At 47.8% G+C, this 22,577-nt stretch overlaps 1 protein-coding gene across 1 annotated transcript in view; it reads right to left on the reverse strand.

Annotated features, from left to right (window-relative positions):
* The window catches only part of NRGN (neurogranin), a 36,641-nt gene extending 24,313 nt beyond the window's left edge, over window positions 1-12,328 (reverse strand). Inside the window, exon 1 of the mRNA XM_066639760.1 lies at window positions 12,297-12,328. Within this exon, the coding sequence (XP_066495857.1) occupies window positions 12,297-12,311 (15 nt within the window). The 5' untranslated portion in view covers window positions 12,312-12,328. The remainder of the gene's footprint in view (window positions 1-12,296) is intronic.
* Window positions 12,329-22,577: the final 10,249 nt, after the last annotated feature.

A 22,577-nucleotide genomic window follows, 5' to 3' on the forward strand; every position in this document is an offset into this window, starting at 1 on the left:
TGCTTAGCTTCCAAAATCAGACAACATCAGGCATGTGCAGGGTAAATAAATCCCACTGTGTTGCATGCGGCTTACTCTCAGGTGGGTGTGCAAAGAATAGTGCTGTAAGAAACCATAACCAGACAGGAACTTTTTTGTTTGTTTGTCTCTTTTGCCCTGAAGTTTGCAAAACACAAGCAAACAAAAAAAAGTTGTGCTTATGCTATCTTAATTACAGCTTGGTTGACTCCAGCCCACTGTATCGCCACACTGCAAATAGCTACAGGTTTGTTCGAAATGACTAGCTTTTGTTGTCGTTCTGTCAGACAAGTGCTAAGATGCTTTTCTCCCCTTCAAAACAAAAGAAGCAGCCAAGACTGAGAGAGAGATTTAAAAACACACACACACATACACACACAAAGGCGGTGGAGTAGCTGGAAGGGGGGCGGAGCACTCGACCTGGCAGGGAGCGGCCAGGTGAGCGGCCCCTCCCTTCGGAGCCATTCCTGGCAGGGGGGCAAACAGAGCCATATGGTGCAAAGAGGAAGCAGTTTGGAGGGCTTATGCAAAGCTACAGTTAAGTATAGGGTTCACTGCTATCCATGGTTTCGGGTACCCATGCTAGCAGCAGGAACACATCCCCTCTGGGCAAGGGGAATGACTGTACAGTATTGCTTGGGAGGGCTACTACTTTCTAAGCAACCTCTGCTCCTGTGCTTTTAACCACAGTTCCGTCTACCAACATAAGTGGATGACAGTGCTTGGCTCCTGTCTGTGAAAATGTTCAGGTTCTGATCTCTGTATAACATGCTGCCCTAATGCGCAAGAGTAAGGGTCCAATCCTATCCAATTTTCCAGTGCTGGTGCAGCTGTGTCAATGGGGCAGGACCTGCATTCTCCAGTAGAGCAGCAGTCACTGAGGCCTCCTCAAGGTATGGGAACATTTGTCCCCTTACCTTGGGGTGCATTGCAACTGCACTGGTGCTAGAAAATTGGATAGGATTGGGCTCTAAGTCAGATCATTTTATTTTTTTTCTGGTCAGTTACCACCCAAATTAGATCCATTTTATGGAACTGCTATGCTTTGTCTTCTGGAATTTCTGCTTATATACCAGTTTTACTGGTTCTGAATTTTTAAACATTGTGCTTTATTGCATGCAGTCATGTTTTGTTAATTTGAACATGATGTGTAGAATTTGGAAAAAGCAGTAGTAATGAATCTGAGTGGTGCATCTAAGGATCCCATTGGTGTCAAGGTTCTAAATGCAACCCTGGAGTGCTCACCCAGTGCAAGCTTTTGAAAAGGATATATTTGCCAAGCAATGAGACCTTCCCCTAACCCCAGTCTCTGCCTGTCCTAATGCTTTCAGAGCATGCAGAGCACTTCAAGTGCAGTGTCTTGACTCTTAAAGACTGTGTCTAGTGAGTATTATCCCCATTTTGCAGAAGGGAAAAACTGAGGCTGAGAAAGAAGGGCTTGCTTAAGCCACCTACTGGGTACATGACAGGGGTGAGAGCTGAATTGGGAAGGCCTTGATGTGCTCAGTCCCTTGGCCAATATGCTGCACATCCTTTCCATGAAGCATAATTAGATCTCTTATGCCCACTGCCAGCTTTCTCATGATGCAACCCTGGCATAGAAGGGTTAAATTTGGTCACACTTTTAAAGATCTGCATTCTGTCGCCACTCCCTTGCACTGGCCTTCTGAGGTAGTCTACTTCTAAAACCAGGAGGTTGCACCTACTCATCACGGGCTGTGATGGACTTTTCCTCCATAAATCCGTCCAATACCCTCTTAAAGGTATCTAGATCACATACCATCACCGCATTCTGTGGCAAGGGGTTCCATAAAATAATTGCACACTGGGTCAAGAAATATTTCATTATCTCTCCCTGCCTCCGTTATGCAGAGGGAGCATTAATGCTGCCCCCACTGGACTGCGAGAGGAGGCCACCTGAGAACCACCCTAAAAATACAGTCCCAAGGTGTGTGTGTGTGTGTGTGTGTGCTTTGATGATCTAGAACAAGGCTCTTACCCCAAGTTGCTAGTCACGCTGTCCCTCATCTGAGAGGCGCTTCTGCCAAGAATACTAAAACACTAGACTGCAAAAATTGGTTACCTGCCAGTAATGACTTGCTAACAGAGATCCACAGGAGCATCCATTAGGACTATGCAGCCGCTGTTGCTTGAATGCATTCATTCCATGCGCCTCAACAGGCTCTTCTGAAACATTTTTCTTCTCCCTTGCTCCCCCACCCCACCCCAGCACGGCTGTTCCTTGAGCTCTCCGGGATAAAATTAGACGATGCCTTTTTAAAAAGTGTCCTGCTGGTTACAATCTGTCCCAAAGATTTCATTTTATCTTTACACTGATTTTTTTTTACCGTGCGTGCGTGTGTGCATGCATGTGTGTGTGTGTGTGCTGGTATGCATAAAAAAATCTGCACACTGGGTGTTGCCTAGCTGCCTTTCCAAACATATCCAGCTCTTGAAGGTGAGGTTTCCACACACCTCACATACAATAACACGGCTGTAATCTTGAAAGGGCTGTTCTGTCTGTAATTGACTCTACCATTATTGTTGAATTGAGTATTAATAATAATTACTATTATTCTGGCTTGGGCAGATCATTTCCTAGAAACCCCTGCTAAATGGATAAAGAGGCGCCTTTAAAGTGGCGGTTCTCTTATTTCGCAGGCTTATCGCATCTTTTTTCCAGGGGTTGCTTGAAGAAGAGTTCTTCAGAACTCAAAAAATGAGCAGCTTTAAAATGTTGGGTTGTGCTGGCTGCTACCTATGACAGCTAGTACCAGAATGTAGCCTTGACTATTTCCTTACAGTCCAATATGACTGCCAGCAAGTTTTACAAATATTACCATGAGGGTTTTTGTTTGTTTTTTGTCAAGGACATCCATTGCCCCCCTCCCGCCATTCAACCCCTTGGAGGCTTGATTTTTCTAGAAGCTATTATGAGATACTTTAAATCGAAAAGTGCTCGCCCAGCATTGTGTTGCAAGCTTTCCATGTGTGTTCCGTACATAACAATACACTGCTGGGAATGGTTATATAACCCCATCTACATTTGGCAGGTAACAATCATTGCTATTTACAGTCCCTCCTTCTGAGGATTTGTTGGATTTTTACATTTGGTGGATGCTAATCCAATGTTGACAGATCACCTGGGGGGTGGGTTGATGGGGGTTACCGCAGTGGCATAGCTAGAAGAGGTGCAGGGGTAGCAATTGCACCAGGTTGCAGGCTGCCTGGGGGGCAACAGTCTGACTGACCGCCTGCACAATTGTGGGCACACCTCTTGCAAAAAATGCCAGAAAAAAACAGCACTCTGCAAGAGGGACAGCAGGCCATCTCAGTCTCTGGCCATTTGCTCCCCTTGCTCCGGGGGCTTGGGGACAACTGGGAGGCTTGGAGGGCAAGCAGGAGGGGCTGGAGGTGGGGGAAGCAGTGGAGCAAGGGAAGCAAGCAGCCAGACTCCAATAGCCGCTTGCGCCTCTTGGGGGTGAGCATAAGGGGGGCTGAAGGAAGGCAGCAGATTTTTTATTTTTCAATTAAAAAAAACAACACCATGTTTGTGATGTCACTTCTGGGTGTGATGTGGGGGGAGGATCATCTTTAACTTTGCCCCAGGCTCCAGGGTGGCTAGCTATACCACTGGGTGACCACCATTAACCAGATGGGGTGACCACATTCTATCCCAGAAAATGATGGAGAGTCCATCCATTCAGTGTGACAAAACAGGTAGGGCAGAAACCGCTTATGAATCGGCAGGAGGTGTGAGAAAGGCAAAAGAAGTTGTTTCTTTGTGGTATTGTATGCAATTGACATATGGGATTCCCTCTGAAATTTTTTCTTTCAGTAAATTTTGTGCAGGGAAAGTGCACCATGAAGATGGGAACTCCAGCAGGGGTTATGAGCTAAAGCCCTCTTATCTCCTGCCATAGTTTTGCAGTGTTTTGCATCCCCCCCCAAGCTATTTTTTAAAAAAGGAAGGAAATATGAACCACACTTTTGCATTCTTGATAATGGCTGATTTGGCCCGGAGGAATGGTAGAAAAGATTTCATGACAAAGTTGAGGCGGTGTGGGGTGAAGGAGGGAGAGAGGAGACATGACATGGGAGAGAGAGTTCCAAGCAGAAGGCAAAGCAAGGCCGTAGGAGGGTGGCAGAGTCAGAGAAGCAAAGGTCACAAGCAGAAATATAGGAGGACAGGAGGGCAGATAGGATGGGACAGGTGATGTTACAGAGCTAGAATAGTGGTGTCCTCACTGATACTAGAACATGCTGTTGCAGTGCAGGGGATGTATACACTGTGCAGAAAGGTCAAACTTCTATATGCATTTGTGAGTCAAAAGTCAGCAGGACTTTCAGCCCCCCACCCCCCCAAAATGCAAGTTCCTGAGGACATTTCTACCCAGGTCCATCCAGTTGCTTCTCTTTCATCAGAGAATCCTGAGGCCACTTTCCCAGCTCAAAGAGTATCTCACTTAACAGGGCTGTAGTCACAGTGCTGTATGCCAACTCAAGTTGCCAGTTCTTTTTCTGGGTGGGCTCCAGTGCCTTTAATATGCGTAGTGCAACAAGGAATTCAGGAAGTGAAGCTCAGGACATGATGAAGCCCCTCCTTCCAATTCACCCTAGCACCTAAGGCAAAAATATGTCACTCCTATGATTTCTTTCTCCCATAACATGACTCCCCTGCCCTCCCCACCTAACTGGACCTGACTGTAGCCTTCCTGCTCGTAGTACTGCAGCTTCTGCTCCACTTCTTCCCATTTTTAAAAGGAAGAGCTTGAGGAGTAGAACAGGAAGTATGTCGAGGAGAGAGTAGAGTGCTGGCCTAGAATGTCATCCAGGAGACTGTGTAGGACAGCCCACTCTACTGTCCCTCGCAAACATCCTCTTTTGCTCCTCAAGCTCTGTCACCTTAAAATGGGGAGTTAGAGGAGAAGGAAGAAAGACAGCAGCTGTGCAAGAGGTATGTAATGCTGGCCAGGTCATTGGAGGCAGTGGATAGGCATGTCAGAGCACACAGAAGTTGCCCCCCAGTCTGCTACCTCCCCAAGTCTACAGCCTGAGGTTTCCACTGCACTTAGCTTCATTACTAGGCTGGCTCTGAATTCACCTGCACACCAAGATTCCCCTGCTGAATAAGTGACTCTCCTGCAGGCACAACTATTTAAGACAACTTGAGAGGAGTTTTGCCAGGAGTGGGAGTAGAGTCAGCACTGCCCATGTGAAGAAATCATGTCTCCTATAGTGTTTGGGGTCTTAGGGCGCAATCCTGACCCCTTAAGTGTACTTTCCAGCACTGGCATAGCGGTGCCAATGGGACGTGTGCTGCATCTTGCAGTTGGGTGTCACTCACGGAGGACTTCTCAAAGTAAGGGAATGTTTGTTCCCTTACCTCAGAGCTGCACTGCCCTTACGTCAATGCTGGGAAGCACTGACATAAGGGGTTAGGATTGCACCCTTAGTTAATTAGTTAACTCTAGTGACCTATTGGGATTACCACTGGCTCAGAGTCGTAGGTATTGTCATAAATATTGGTATCATCCATGCCAAGTAGCAAACAGGTTTCATGCACACCAAATCATGCACCCCGTTTTCCAATGTGTGGTAATTATGTGCACAGGCGCTGGGTGTTGAGATGCCTTGGCATATGTGGCAACAAAGCAGAGCACATTTTGCATCTGCGCAGGACTCATTCTGTACAGCCTTGAAATATGCTGAGTGTCTGAAGTCCAGTGAAGTAAACAACGGGAGGTTTGTATCTCAAGAATGTTTTGTGGTTAGCTAGAGTCAGTCAGAACCAGCTAAGAGCTGTTAGTGTAACTTGTATTGCACGGTATTGCGACACATGTTTAAGAATGAATAAAGCTTGCAGGAGGCAGGGCGAGGAAGTCAGATCTGTTCCAGCTTCAAGCCTCCCTGCATCAACCCTCTGAATGTCTGCCGGCTCTCATTCATTTGCTTTGTTCCTGGCTGCTCCTGTTCATAGTCTAAACTTTCTCAGTGCCTCTGCACTCCCACCAAGCACCAAGGCTTAGAGGCCTTGGTTGCTTCCCATAGCAGTGTTGCGCTGCTACACCAATGGCTATTCCTGTTTTCTGGAACCTGATCCTAGAAATCTCCTACCTCCCTTTTTTTTCCCTTTGGGAATTCTTTGCTGAGTTTTTGTTAATGAGGGTTTCTAGAATTGTTCTGGAGACCCCAGGGGTCCCTAGAAGCCAAATAACCGATCTGTCAGTGAATTATTCACATGGTCTTCTCTTGGTTATCCTTGCTTCTGCTTCCCTCTGTGGTTTCTCCACATATTGAATTTTAGTTTGCAAGCCCCTTGGGGCAGAGGTTGCCATCTTGTCCCAATAGCTGCAAATGTTTAAATCCCTTCTCAGCGCACGCCACAGACCTGAGCCAAACTGGCCCCTGACTGCTGTGTTTGAAGGTAAAAGAACCACTTTTAGTCCACTTCCTAGAGCAGCCCCATTCTTAACCACAGGTTTGATGCCACATCTGGTTCGGCCTTAAGGAGACGTGCCAAGGATGTCATGGAAACAATGTGGATTTTGAGGAGTTGTGTAGATCTTCCAACTGTGCAGAATATTTTGTGCAGTGGATAAATTTGGGGCCTAGTCCCTGAAATGATCTGCCACAATCAATCAATGTGTCTTTTAGATGCCACAAGATACATCCATCCCTTCAAGGAGCTGTAATGTTGATTGGACACAAATGACCCAGCTCTGTATTTAATAACTAAGGGCCCAATCCTATCCAATTTTCCAGTGCCAGTGCTGCTGTGCCAATGGGGTATGCACTGCTTCCTGTGTTGGGGGTGCAGTCACAGAGGCTTCCTCAAGGTAAGGGAATGTTTGTTCCATTATCTTGGGGCTGCATTGTGATTGCACCATGCTGGTATGTTGGATAGGATTGAGCCCTAACAGCCCAATCCTATCCACACTTTCCTGGGAGTAAGCCCCATTGACTCTAATGGGACTTACTTCTGAGTAGACATGCATAGGATTGGGCTCTAAGGCTACAATCCTATCCACACTTTCCTTGGAGTAAGCCCCATTGATTACAATGGGACACATCTGAATAGGATTGGGCTCTAAATTACATTATTAAGCCACCCGCAACCAGCTCTCCTGGTCCCTCACAGAACTCCATCCTTTGCCCTTGTTGCACCTTATGCTTAGAATGCCTGAGAGATGCTTCCTCACTTGCTTTACACCCCTTCTTAACAACTACCTTTTCCAGGAAAGCCCTGGAACCATGCATTACAGTGTAGGTTGTCTCAAAAAGAAGCCCCACTGTGTTCAGTGGCACTTACTCCCAGCTAAACATGCCCAGAATTGCATTGTCAGTCTTGAATTCCGCACTGTGGCTATCACAATTACTTGCACTCCCCCCATTAACCCTACCCAGGGCCGACCTTAGGAGCTGGGGGGGGGACCAAATGGAAAAGTTTTCTGCGGGTCTCCGGGTTCACAGCCATGGTCTGTCGAATCTTAGAGATGGAAATAAAATATATTCTAGACTTTTTATCTCTATGGTAGAATGGAAAGTCATCAAAGTGCACACCTAAAAGTGAATGTGAGTTCATGGACCAAATGGATCTAAGCACATTTTGATATAAAATTGCATACATGCAAGCCTACAAGTAAACAATCAAAATGTGCAGATTACCTGTGCAAAGTAAATAGTTACCCCCCAAAAAATTGTTCATGAGACTGAAATGATTTAGTAAAAGCATTTATTTGTTTGTTTATTTAAGGGGAAAAAAATCAAAAAGTAGATTACCCTAACATGAGGGGCCCACGTACGGCCCAACTGGAAGCAATTGGTCCAATTGGTTTAAAACTGGTCCTGACCCTACCTCCACCCCCTTTCTCCTTCCTTGTGTCATCTACATTGTAAGCTCCTCAGGGCAGGAACTTGTCTGCTCTCTCTATATAACGTCCACCTTGACATATGAACTTGGTGCCCACAACGAAATTAACAACAAGCCTCTTGATGTCCTACTTCTTTTTTTCCCCCTCATGGCTGGGGGGTGGGGGGGGGGAGAGAATGGCTGAACTGTCACTTGCCAGAACAAAAGATAGCAAGTAGTAACCCTATGCTTGGCTCATGTTTCTCATCCGTGTGGATCAAATTTGCACCACTGCTTTCCTTATTGGGTTACCAACTGTCTCAAGGAGATGTCAGAGAGCAGCTTTTAGCCAGGGGATCATATTTAGCTCTCCCTACCAGGCAGAACTTCACCGGCTGATTTTTGAAGGTCAAACCTTCCTTAAAGTCATGACAGCAAAGCAGGCTGAGGGAGAGTGTGTGTGTTTTTTTTCCAGCCAGTTGATAACCTCACCCTATCGTGGCACATCTGTTCTCTGCTGGTGGTGCAAGGAGGAAAGCATGGAAGTGGTGGGATTTGTCTTGCACATGCCCGATCTCGTCTGATCTCGGAAGCTAAGCAGGGTCAGGCCTGGTTAGTACTTGGATGGGAGACCGCCTGGGAATACTGGGTGCTGTAGGCTTATACCATAGTCTTTCGAGACTGAAGGTTGCCAACCAAGAAAGGGAGGCAGGAAGAACTGCTGTGCAAAATGACCCTAAGAAGAGCCTCACTGGATCAGGCCAAAGGCCTATCAGGTCCAGCTTCCTGTATCTCACAGTGGCCTGCAAGATGCCTCAGGGAGCACACAAAGCAACAAGAGACATGCATCCTGGTGCCACTCCCTGGCACCTGTTATTTTGAGGTAGCCTACTTCTAAAACAAGGAGGTTGCACATGCCCATCACGGCTTGTAACGTATGATGGACTTTCCTTCTAGAAATCTGTCTAGTCCCTTTTTAAAAGCATCTAGGCCAGATGCCATCACCGCATCCTGTGGCAAGACGTTCCACAGGCTAATCACACGCTGGGTAAAGAAATATTTTCTTTTGCCTGTTCTAACTCTTCCAAAACTCAATTTTAGTGAACATCCCCTGGTTCTGGTGTTGTGTGAGAATGAAAAGACCATCCCTCTATCTACTCTATCCTTTATAAAGTTGACCTTTATAAAACACCCTACCATGAAGCAAGTGAAGTAGGGTGGCTTTAGGGGGAAGACAGTGGGCCGGTTCTCAGGGGCAGCATAGGGAAGGACTGTAGCTTCATGGTGGAGGACTGATCTTGTCTGATCTTGGAAGCTAAGCAGGTTCAGGCCTGGTTAGTACTTGGATGGGAGACCGCCTGGGAATACTGGGTGCTGTAGGCTTATACCATAGTCTTTCGAGACTGAAGGTTGCCAACCATCTTACATGCTCTCTGTATACAGAAGATGTCAGGTTCAGTTCTCAACACTAGGGTTGGGAACGATCCCTGCTGGGAATCTTGGAGAGTCCATGTGTAGTGAAGACTCAGTTAGGTGAACTAACTCAGGGAAAAGCAGCTGCCTGTGTCTCAATGTCACGGAGCAAGTGGTACTTAGGAGTGCTCCATGAGATCTGTTCCTTACCCACCCACCCACCCACTTTCCTTGAAAGAAGCCCCTGAGCAGTTTCCTAAAGAAAGCAGCTGAGCTCCCAAGAGGCAATTTGCCTGCACTGAGCCCACATCCCCAGCCCACACGCTTTCCAGCCCTGTCTCTGAATCCATCGCAGATTCCCAGGCCCTAAATATTTCCACGGCAGCGCAAAATTCTGATGGTTTGGCCTGGTTTGGATCCCACTTAGTGTCATGAAATAGGACTCTGTCATCTCCTAACTTGAAGTGGTTGCAAACAAAGCCACTTTCTAAGAGATTTGCTCACATCGATGCAAACATCTCCTGGTTCTGCAGATAGGGTCGTGTAGGGAAGCTCCATCCCAAGCACCCCATAAGTATGTTCAAATCCAGGTCCATGGACACAGGAAGACTTCTTGATCAGGCTGCTGGGGTGAGTTCACATTTCCTCTAAACAGGGATCCTCTGGTTTTTTCCATCAGTGAGGACTTCCACTCACAGTACACTACAGCCTAGGAGTTATCATAAATGCATGAACCTGAGTATTTTTTAGCCAGGGTTCCTGTATTTTTTACAGCTGCGTGACAGGCAGATGTCTAACAGATGAAGCTCCCCCTGACCATGCAGATAAAATGCTGTAAAAAGCTTCACCGGATGAATTTCTGCTTGTCACACAGTTGAACAAGTTGCAGGAGCTTTATCAGCCAGGGGGACGGGACGGGACCCAACAACCTGTCATCACTGTGCCCTGAATGTATAAATATCTCAGCATTGGAGTGATGCACAGCCCCCAGTGACGTCACTAGGATTTACATCACCAGGTGTGGGAGGCCAGTGCATCAGCCCTATGATGGACCTCTTCCCATGCAGTGGGAGGGGGAACACCCTGGGCGGTGGACGTGTCACCATTGCCCCGTCCCACTGGATTTTTGTCTATACTCTATAGTGTTTGATAGAATAGAGATATATCAACGCAGTTTGTTTCATTGCATTCTGCATGAAGTTATGCATCGATTGATATATAACATGAGAGTATTATTTGAAAATACCAACATTAAAAAATTTTTTAACCAGTAGTGGTGTTTCCCCCTCCCCGGTGCGCATCACCCGGTGTGGTCCGCACCCGCACCCGCAGACAGTCCCATATCCTTCAAGAGTTCACAGATATAATTGGGGGACATGCTGGTAACATATTCCTTGCCCACTTGCATACGAAATGCTCTTCTCCACTGGCAATGGGCTGTTTTTTTCATTTATTATGCAACAGCTAGTCCTCCAGCGATTTAAAGGCTGAGGGTATTTTGTTCTCTTGGTTACAGATATACTAGGGAAAACAAACTTGTCAAAATGTAATTGTGCTATCGCGTGTCATCAGCCGTTCAAAATATACCTCGGACACTGCAGCATGCCAAATGACAAGGTCCGCATGGCGTGGGTGCTTTAGAGTTCATGTGCGTGCATTTACCAAGCACATGTGCACCAGGAACAACATTAGAGTGTAGGGTTATAGTGTATGCATGCATGGTGAAAGTTCCAGATTTAATTCTTGGCATCTCCAGACCTGCTGGGACAAGATGATGGGGAGCAGCTGCCAGTCTGTGTTGACAATGTTGTTTAGATGGTGCAATGGTCTGACTCAGCATAAGATAGCTTCCTATGTTCCCTACGTTCCCCACCCACTCATAGCCCTAGAAATTATGGCAAGCGACTATTTTAAAATTTCAGTAATTAGATTATCCTTGAAGAGCGGGAAATTGCCACGGACAGTTCTCTGGCATAGCTTGTAGTCTTCTGTCCCTGAACACCACTTCCCGACAGAATGTGTGAATGTGCTGGGAGGTAGCAAAACTGAAAGACAGGACTGTGCGCTAAGTATCTGTAAGTCTTCCAAAGCCCCAAACAGAGTCATCTCCTTGGCCCATCTTCCTAAGCGCATCACAGCAGCTTTCTAGGTTTTCAGATGAAGGTCTTTTCTCAGCCTTCCCTGGACAGGCCAGGGATCGCAACTGGGCCCTTACGCCTGTAAGAATTACAGCCGTTTCCCAAAGGGGGCTGAAGGCTTCTACAAGGATAGAAGCACCACCACAAAGTATACACCCCACCTAAACAGATCCAGGCTTTCAAAGCTTTTGCCATTCCAAAGCACAAATCTCATCAGGAGTTGCGGGCATCCAAAGTTCAGTGTTTGGGCCGTTCCCCTTAAAGGGGGGAGCAAGACTTGAGCCTCGCTTTTCAATTGCAGTGGCTGCCAGTTCTTCCCTCTCAACCCGCTGCAAAAGCCATTTTTTCCCCGCCTCTCTCTTTCTCCCCCATGCAGGGCCAGAAACAAGCAAACAGCGATTCCCACACACAAAGCAGGAGTTCTGCTGCTCCTATTATTGTTTCATGTGCGACTATTGTTTATGGCGACTCCAGACCAGTGTGGCATGCAGAGAAAGGCAACTTCAAAATCTCCAAAAGAAACAGCTGCTTAACAATATAAAACACAATCTGAAAAGCGAAAGAGACTTGAGAGTGCTTGTAGAATTCAGCACATTTTTCAGTTCATCATATAAATGCACAGTTCAGAGAGGTGGTACAGCCTCGTTGGGGTTCATCACCTCCTGGCCCAATGAGACTTAGACCCTGGGAAGAGCAAAGGGGATCTATCCCCCTTGTATCAAGGGAATGGATTCAGATCTGTGCAATCCACTAAAATCACCCCAATGCTATCACAGCAATGAAAGTAACTATCACAAAATAGCACACTGCACCTTGACTTTCATCATGTCCCCATTTTTTTGTGCATTAAAAAAAATGTACAGGTATGTACGTACATTACAGCAGTCCATCCTGGATGCCAATGTGATAGGGAGTTTTCCGGTCAATGGGAGCTGGAGACCCTGGAAAGGCACAGGGAGTTGCTTCTCCTGTTCCACTTTATGGGAACTTGCTTTTTCCGCGGCCGTCTCCGGATCAGTTCTTTCTGCAGGTGCTGAAGTTGAGCAGAGCTTATTGCCTACGTAACCCAGGTCCTCTCGACTGGGGAGCCTATCAGACCTACTCAAGCAGCTCCAGTTCTTGTGCTTTTTAATTCTCTCTCTCTCTCTCTCTCTCCCTGGCTTATTTTACAGCAACTCCCCTGGCTTCCAACCCCCTTTAAAACACTTAAAGAGACAGGCAGCCTGGCGCTGGGAGTGCTTGTGCCATAGAAACTCATGGAAAGCACGAACAGTACCAGACATTTTCACAACCAGCTCAGCAGATCGTCTCCCTACAGCATTACCAGGACTGTACATTGTCAGTCATTTCCGCCTGACCCTTGGCAAAGAAAAGTCTGGTGATGCTTTAGAACTTACAGATTTATTGTGGTAGAAACCTTTGCAAGAGCCCACTTTTCAAATGCATTCTTAGCTTTTGCTCAGGTATGGGGTTGTCGCTCAGTGGTAGACCACCTGCTTTGCGTACAGAAGATCTCAGCCTCAATTCCTACCATGCCCAGGCATGATGAGGATAAGGTCCTTCTCTAAAAACCAGGAGAGCTGCTGCCAGTCAGTGCTGACAAAACTGGGTACTTGGATCAGGGGTCTGACCTGGTATGGCGCATGTACTTACACACACAGAGCAAGAGAGAAACAGTTGTAAGTAGTGGTGCCAAATGACCATTGCATTATTATTTTAAATAATATTTATGTACCACTTTCCCAGCAAAAGCAGTTCACAAAGGGCCCAATCCTATCTAATTTTCCAGCACTGATGCAGCTATGCCAACCTGGAATGCGCTGCATCCTGCCATTGGGGGACAGTTATGGAAGCCTCCTCAATGTAAGGGAAGGGGCTAGGGCAGGGGTCGGCAACCTTAAACACTTAAAGAGCCATTTGGACCCATTTTCCGGAGGAAAAAAAACCTCAGGAGCCACAAAACTCTTTTGACATCTAAAATGAAGATAACACTGCATATATAGTTGTTTTTTTCACCTCTATGCTCTTATAGGTCCCATTTTTATAATGTAGCCCCCTCTTGTAGCTTTTAGTTAGTTTTGTCATACATTCTTGTCCTGTGTTTTCAGACACCTAGTCCTCTATGGTGTTTTGCCTGATTCCAAGGCCATTCTCTGCCTGGAGAATTATGCCCACTTTAAGCAAATTAGCTCCCCTTCTTTCCCCCCAAAATGACCCTGGTTCTGCCCTGCAGTCCTGCTAGACCCCACCTCAAGGGTAGCTTGCCTGTTCAACCTGCAGAGGTCCTATCTCCTGCCAGCAGCCTCCCACCGCTACAGCAGACCCTGGATCCTCAGCAGGTCTTGGGCACAGCAGCTACACACCAAACTCCAGTGTCTCCAGCAGTCCATTAGTCACACAGTCAGTCAGAGCATCCAGGGCAGAGTCCAAAGTCAATAAGCCAAGTCATAGTCCAAGATCAGATTCCAAAGTAAGTCAGTCAGTCAAATCAGTCAGAGTATCCAAGTCAAAGTCAATAAGCCTAGCCAGTCTAGTCTCCTCTCCAACCTGCACTCCTTCTACAACCCACACCCCCCCTTCCTCAGGTGCTCCTTATATCCCTGAGGGCCCTATTGCCTTCAAGAGGCTGCAGCTGTGCAGCACACTCTGCTGGATGCCCAGGCCTTACCCTTAAAGGGGCCACTGCTGACACCACATGCTACCTCCTCACCAGATCTTCCAGGATTCCAATACATATGGTGGTTATGACATCTGCTTATCTTACAAGGATACTAAAGAACTCCCCCCACCTTCCAGAGGCACCCTGCTGGAAGGAAAAAAGGACACAGACTCCAGAGGTGTGGAAGAGAAGAAGGGGGGGGGCCAGCCACAGGCCAGCTTCTGCCCTGCCTGCCTGCCTGTCCTCCCTCACTCAGGCTGCAACCCTCTCCACACTATCCTGGGAGTAAGCCCCATTGGCTACAATGGACTTCTGAGCAGACAAGTTGGTTGGAACTCTCAGGCTGCAGTCCTCTCCACACTTTCCTGGGAGGAAGCCCCATTGACTACAGCAGGGCTTACTTGTGAGTAGACCTGCACAGGAGGAGGCTGAGGATACAGCCCTCCACACCTTCCTGGGAGTAGCCCAGGGGCTTACTCTGGAACAGACCTGCATGGGCTCCCACTCACCCGTCCTTGCGCTTGGCCTTGAGCAGGCTTCAAGGCTGCTATCCCAGGCACCCTTTCCTGGGAGCAAGCTTCATCCACTGTAATGGGGCTTACTACTGAGTAGACACTCAGGATGTCTCCTCTACTGTGGAGGAAAAGCCTCTCCTTGCACTGAGTGGGGACCTGCTCAGGGAAAGGCGGGCTGCAAGGGCTCGCAATGGCTGGGGAGGAAGCCGGCTCAGGATTGGCTGGTGGTCAGCCAGTGAAGGGCCCTGAGCCATTCCAACAGAAAAAGCCAGGAGCCTGCTGGATGCTGATTGGCTGAGCCTGCTGGAGAGTTGGGGAAGGGAAAAACAGGAACCTTAAGCCTGCAGAGCGGGCAAAATTGAAAAGGGAAACCAATGCAGGGCAGGGAGCTCAGGGGGCAGAGGGAAGCAGCCTGCCCTCCCAACACAGGCGCCTCCTGTTACCCCCTTTGCCACTTTCACCCGGAGGAGCCACAGCAGACAGCTGAAAGAGCCACATGCGGCTCAAGAGCCGCAGGTTGCCGACCCCTGGGCTAGGGGCTTGCCTAGGGGCTGCACTGCAGCTGCAGCAGTGCTGGAAAGTTGGGTCGGATTGGGCCCAAAGTGGTTTACGTAGCGTGATGAATGCAAACACAGGTGTAGCTCAGTGGCTAAGGAACAGGGCTACAGTTCCAAACTTTGAATCTCATTTCTGCCCTGAGCTCAGTAGGTGGCCTTAAGCAAGCTACTTCCTCTTAGCCTCAGTCTTGCTCATCTGCAATATGGGGATATATAATATTTCCTTACCTTACAGGGTGATTGTAAGGACAGCATCAAGGTAACACACGTGTGATGCTTTGTTAACTCCAAGTGATATATAAATGTTAAGTATTATTATTATTATTATTATTATTATTATTATTATTATTATTATTATTATTATTATTAACAACTTTAGGCCTCAATCCTAAGCCAGGGCAGTGCAGGTGGTCGGCGTGCTGCCCCAGCAACACCATCACAAAACTGCCATAAGGCACTCCTACACTGGTGGAGAGGACATGACACCAGTGCTGAGGCCAGTGTGGAGTGGCCAGCGGTAAGTGCTACCGCCGGCTGGAAGTGAGGCATTTTGGGAGTGGGGGAGGGGAGAACAGGGGAAGGCAGGGGAGAAGGTGGAACCGGGCAGAGGGAGGGCAGACCATTGGATTATTGGGCCTGGGAGGTAGGCAGGACCAGGAGGGAGGTGAGGACAGCAGCAGAGGTGGTTGCTGAATCCTATGCTCCCTCCCAAGCCTGTGTCAACACAGGAGTTCATGGTTCGGTCCCTGCTAAATAGTGGGCGCAGATCCAAGGAGACCCATTGCCAACTGTGATGCTTGATATGGGGTGAAGGAACAACCATTCCCTTACCCCAAAGACACTCTGGAGGCTGCTCCAGCCCCATTGGATGCAGAGGGCAACCATTTTGCCACTGCTGTTTCACCAGCTGCTGCTGGACCATAGGATTGGCCTGCCCGTCTGTAGCATTTTTGTGTGAAACTTAAAGTTAAGCACACCTTTCTCTTCTCATTCCCTTCTCTTAAGAACACTTCAGTTAAGCACACCTTTCTCTTTCTAACCTTCCATACAAAACTGCCATTTGACAAATCAAACCATGTTATTGCTGTTGTTTTAGGTCTACCTAAGTTCAGTGATGCCTTATAAAACTCTATGTCACAATACAATTTCCACCCAGCTGCATGTCAGAAGTTTTACTTAGTTCTACAGGCACTCAGTGCCTGGGGGTTCTAATCCAATGCAATGAAGCTACAAGCCCTCACTTTTTTCTTGGGGGGGGGGGCGGGAAGAAGACATGATCTATTTTTACCTATTCCCATTCTTCTATCCATCTTCTTTCTCTCCTTGTCTATGCCTCCATCTTCATCCCTTATCCTGTCTTTCATCCGTTTGCACCTTGGGGTGCTGCAGACTGACACTGACGCCCCTAGGCAAATGTCTCAGTTTGCCTCTTGCTGAGCCTGACACCTCCTCTCCATTCAGGTCCTTCCAAAAATGTTTCAAAGTCAGGACCTGTCCTGCTGACGACATCACTGCTCCCGCTGTAGGAGAAGCCCCGAGTCTGTGCTCCATTCCATTCCCCCAAAACACTGCTGGTGATTGATTATGAAGGTACTTAAATTTATGGTACCTACTCCTGCAAGAAATGAGAAATGGCTTTTTTGTTCTCCTTTCGGAGGTGCTGTAAAACTTTCTTCCCTTGAGGACTTTGAGTGACATGTACTTTTTGCATGGGAAAGCATCATAAAATATGACTCTCCACTCGCAGTCTGAAGTGGAACAGTCCAGAATTCTACTTCCTCGCTCTTTTTGTAGAGTGTGTCCGAATAAAGCATTTTGATTGAGCGTGAGCAATCGTACCGTTGTAATGGGGCCAAGATCACCTTCAGTCCAAAGGGTTGGACTTGAAGAAGGCATGGATAGGTCCATTAATCTCAGCGATGCCACACACTCTTCACAGCCATCATCGTGCAATTAATGACACACTGAGAAAGCTGGGTGAGAACTTTTGATGGCAAGCCCTAGAGCAGGAGAAGTCAGAAAGTGCGAATTAGCCAAGGCTCAACTGTGTGTTTTCTCTCATCTTGAGTCCCTGCCTACATTTTTTTTTTAATTGCCTCTATAAAATAAAGGCTTGGAAGTTGCTAAGCAACCTTACAATTCTCCCACTCCATGTTGCAACTGTTCAGTGGCTTGTCTTTTCTTATCGCCTGGGGACTTATTTCTCAAAAAATCGTTGTGCTACTGGGTGCTAGAATTTCTAAGAAGAAACAAAAAAAAAAAGGAAAAAAACCACAACCAACCCTGCACCTTCATCTGGAGCTTAGGTGCAAAAATGCACAGCTGCAAAAATATCAAAACCACGAGTACAAATTAATGATCTGACCCTGTGGATATTTACTTAGAAATAAGTGGTTTGCTGGATCAGACCCAAGGAGCATCTGGTCTTGCATTCTGGACTTGATGGCCCACTGAGAAGGCCACAAAGAGTATGAAGTTACTTTAGCTCTTTCCTGCTATCAACCCCCTTCAGATGCATTCAGAGGAAGGGTCAGGGTTAGTCCATCCATGAGGCCACTGCCACAGTCACCTAAGGCAGCAGATTGGTGAGGGTGCTTATTTCAGTAGTAGGGTATTTCCATCCTTTAGGTCCTGTCACTCCTCCTTTCTTTCTGTCCATTTTTCTCTACTGCTCCTCTTTTCACTTCCTGGATTGGAAAAGGAAGAGCGAGGAAAGAGGAAGTGGGAATGTTGGGGGGGGGAGGGACACACGACAGAAGAGTGCTTAGCTAGAACATTGGAGAGCGGTAGGAGCAGTGGTTCTTTGGGTAAGAGAACAGCATTTGGCATGCTGCTTCAGGCCCTGGGTCTGGGTGACCAGATGTCATAAGAGGACAAGGCACCCCCAAAATGTAGGACATCCAAGAAAAATGTGGGACGTGGCAAAATAAAAGTTAAAAACACGTATATTGATTTCATACTGATTTCATGTGGTTAGCACCTGTTGGCAACCTTCAGTCTCAAAAGACTCTGGTATCGTGCTCTGAATGGTGGTTCTGGAACAGCATCTAGTGTGGCTGGAAAGGCCAATTCGGGAGTGACAATCCCTTCCACACTGGGAGCAAGTGCAGTCTGTCCCTGGTCTGTCTCCCTGGCTATGGGCCTTCCTTCTTTGCCTCTTAGCCTCAGACTGTTGGCCAAGTGTCTCTTCAAACTGGAAAGGCCATGCTGCACAGCCTGCCTCCACGCGGGCCGCTTAGAGGCCAGGGTTTCCCACCTGTTGAGGTCCACTCCTAAGGCCTTCAGATTAATTAGAATTAAATTTAAAACTATTTGACATATAATTTGTTAATTGCAAGAAAGCTATGTGCTGCCTCCAGGGACCCACTCATAGGGAAAAGGAGGACATTTGAGTTCTTTTCCAAAACACAAGGCTAAAAAAGAGTACATCTTGGAAAAAGAGGAGGTCTGGTCACCCTGGCCCTGGGTAGAGTCCTCTGCACCCGATGTTTCATAGACAGCCATCATGGCTAAGAGCCAATGCTGGATGTTTTTCCTTTGTGAATTTGTCTAGTCCCTTTTTAAATCACCTGAGAATGTGGCCATCTCTGGCACCACCGTGGCAGAGCATTTCAAGAGTTCAGTATGCCTTGTGTTAGAAAGGCTGCATCTCCATTGTTCCAGGTTCAGCCTTCTACCTGAGGCTGGTTGGTTGGCAACCTTCACTCTCGAAAGACTATGGTATAAGCCAGGGGTGCTCAAACTTTCAACTTTAGGGATGCTGGACCTTTAACAAGTGTATAGAAGAGAGAATTTCAGCAGATGTAGCTTGTTATCTGTGGGATGACAAGTTGCACCTGCTGCAATTCTCCCTTCTATACACTTGTTAAAGGTCCAGCATCCCTAAAGTTGAAAGTTTGAGCACCCCTGGTATAAGCCTACAGCACCCGGTATTCCCAAGTGGTCTCCCATCCAAATACTAACCAGGCCTGACCCTGCTTAGCTTCCAAGATCAGACGAGATCGGGCACGTGCAGGGTAAATCCTGAGTAAAAGGCAAGAACTAGAGAATAACTTGGAAAGAGTTTAGAAGGAAGATGGTTGAGAACCTCTGGGCATCCTGGGGGGGGGAGTTCCAGACATGAGAGCCAAAGGAAAGTGAATGAAGGCAAAGCCATGGGACCCACTGAGGAGGCTGGTGCTCCAAAAGGAAATATCTGTGGTAGAGATGTAGTTGGAGCATCAGAGCCAACTGCAGGATGTGAGAGGGCCACACAGAACCTCCTCATAGAATGCAGACTACATCCCCAAGCTCTAGTTCCCAGTGAGCCACCGGCTGTGGGCACTGCTTGTAAAGTCAGACGCAACATAACACTTCTGCTTGAAGGACGAGTGTATAGAATATGCCCCATCTTTATCTACCCTTCTCACCATTTACCAGGGTGGCGTCACCATGCCAGTCTCATTGGCCAGGATGAGACGTTTTCATGGGCCATGAAGTTCTGGGCCCCCACAAATGGCTATTCCAAAACCTTGATGACATCTGCAACTTTGTGGTTGTAAGAGTTACAGAGATCATGCAATTGTTCGACCGTGAGAGCCCCTGGGACTTCATTGGCTGTTTCCTTATCCAAATGTTGAGTGTAAAAGGGGAACTGAGTGTAAAAGGGTCCTAATAGCATGTCAGAAGCTGTTGGGTGCATGGGAATAATTGTGCTGGTCTCCCTGATCAGGACGGTAAGAACTGTAGAGATAACGTGCTTGGAAGACTTAGAACCTTCTAAACAAGTCTGACCAGTCTGTGAAGCTGACTGATCAGGCTGGGAATTGTCAAGTGGCTCCCCTCCACCGAAAATGCAACCTTGGCATCCCGTCCAAGGCATCCCGTCCTTGCTCTCTGCCTTTGCCAAAAAAAAGTGCTAGGTACCCTCTAGTGGACATTTGTTGGATAGCAACTTCGTAGGACAAGCAAAGCAAGAGTAAAGTCGTCTAAGTTTTTACTGGACCATTTTGTCGTTTCAGATGCAGAAACGACACTGAGAGCAAAAACAATATTCAAAGACATGGACAATGCTGCACTATTGTTGTTGTCTTTCCCAGACAGAAATAGTATGCCTTTAACAACAGCCCGAGAGACAGAAACAAACTGTTCAAGCTTTCTGCGGCACAAACAGCAGTAGCTGTTGGTTTTCTGCCTAACATACAGCTGTCAAAGGTGCATGGCTTCTGAAGAAGGTGGTGATTAGCTAGAAGATGGGAGGTGTTTAGAGCAGGTGTGCTCTGGCATTAACTCTGTTCTTGTTACCATCATAATTCTAAGCTATGTGAAGTCAAAAATGAACAAAAAATTGGAAATATCATTGGCTGGCATTGGGTTGCTGATACAAGTTTCAGCGTGAGACCTAAGTGTCAACTAGGTATTGGTGCAGTAAGCCCATCTGGTCCAGTTTTCTGTATCTTACAGTGGTCCACCAAATGCCCCAGGGAGCACACCAGATAACAAGAGACCTGGATCCTGGTGGCCTCCCCTGCATGTGGCATTCTGATGTAGCCCATTTCTAAAATCAGGAGGTTGTACATACACATCATGGCTTGTAACCCGTAATGGATTTTTCTTCCAGAAACTTGACCAATCCCTTTTTAAAGGCATCTAGGCCAGATGCCATCACCACATTGTAATTGTTCTGAGTGATTTTACTACATCCACATATCATACAAGACACAGTTTCATCATTTACTTGGCAAAGTCTGCACTTAGAATTTTCACTAACTTTCTGGCCTTTTTAAGCCTTCAGAGCATTTGTTTGCAATGCCTGTTGTTGTTAATACCTGCCACAAGGCTTGCCGCAGAAGCCGCCACGGAGGCTGGATTCAACCTCCGTGTGCTGGCGCACCTCCATGCACCAGCCTGGCTTACTCCCGAGGAGGTGCAAACGTGCTTTACGGCACGTTTGCGACCCTCCTGGGCTGGTGCAAGGGACTTGCATCAGCCCAAGTGAAGGGCAGGACTGTGCCCTAAGATGCACTTCCTGTATTTTTTAAAATAAATGAGAATTACATCTTAGAGGCCTTGGGCAGGCCCTTGGAGATGAAAAGAGCCTGCTCAAGTTTTCAAGGGCCTGGCAAAGGCCTCTAAGACACACTTCTAGTTTTTTTTCTTGTTTTTTTTCCCCTCCCACAGGCACTCTGAGAAGTGGGGAGGCTGCTTGCGACCTCCCCCTCCTCAGAACACCCTCCAGATGCAACCAGAGCACAGCTCTGGTTGCGTTCAGAGGGTACAGGTTGGTCCTCAACGCAGGTCAGGGACCTGTGTTGAGTCGAATGCAGATGGCAAGGTCTGACCTATACATCATATGGTAATCAGTACGTGGCAGTCCCATAATGTACTAGAACAGGGGTCGGCAACCTGCGGCTCTGGAGCTGCATGTGGCTCTTTCAGCAGTCTGCTGCAGCTCCTCCTGGTGAAAGTGGCAAAGGGGGTGACAGGAGGCACCTGTGTTGGGAGGGCAGGCTGCTTCCCTCCACCCCCTGAGCTCACTGCCCTCCTCTCCCTTCACCCCCACCTCCTCCTCAGCCATTGCGAGCCCTTGCAGGTCCCCATTCAGTGCAAGGAGAGGCTTTTCCTCCCCAGCTGAGGAGACATCCTGTGCATCTACTCAGTTGTAAGCGCCATTACAGGGGATGAGGCTTACTCCCAGGAAAGGGTGCCTGGGATGGCAGCCTTGGAGCCTGCTCCCATGTGTGTCTACTCAGTTGTAAGCCCCATTACAGCGGATGAAGCTTACTCCCAGGAAAGGGTGCCTGGGATTGCAGCCTTGGAGCCTGTCAAGGCCAAGTGCAAGGACGGATGAGTGGGAGCCCGTGCCCGGCAGGTCTGTTAGCGAGCAAGCCCCACTGTAGTCCCTGGGCTACTCACAGGAAGGTGTGGACTGCTGTAGCTTCAGTCCCCTCCTGTGCAGGTCTACTCACAAGTAAGCCCCGCTGTAGTCAGTGGGGCTTCCTCCTAGGAAGGTGTGGAGGGCTGCAGCCTCAGCCCCCTCCTATGCAGGTCTACTCAGTAGTAGTCAGTGAGGCTTCCTCCCAGGAAAGTGTGGAGAGGACTGCAGCCTGAGAGCTCCAACCAACTTGTCTGCTCAGAAGTCCCATTGTAGTCAATGGGGCTTACTCCCAGGATAGTGTGGAGAGGGTTGCAGCCTGAGGGAGGGAGGACAGGCAGGCAGGGCAGAAGCTGGCGTGTGGCTGCCCCCCAACTCTGACTTCTCTTCCCCACATCTGGAGTCTGTGTCCTTTTTTCCTTCCAGCAGGGTGCCTCTGGAAGGTGGGGGGAGTTCTTTAGTATCCATGTAAGATAAGCAGATGTCATAACTGCCATATGTATTGGAATCCTGGAAGATCTGGTGAGGAGGTAGATGTGGTGTCAGCAGTGGCCCCTTTAAGGGTAAGGCCT

The sequence above is a fragment of the Tiliqua scincoides genome, chromosome 11 (assembly GCF_035046505.1).
Source record: "Tiliqua scincoides isolate rTilSci1 chromosome 11, rTilSci1.hap2, whole genome shotgun sequence".
NCBI lineage: Eukaryota > Metazoa > Chordata > Lepidosauria > Squamata > Scincidae > Tiliqua > Tiliqua scincoides.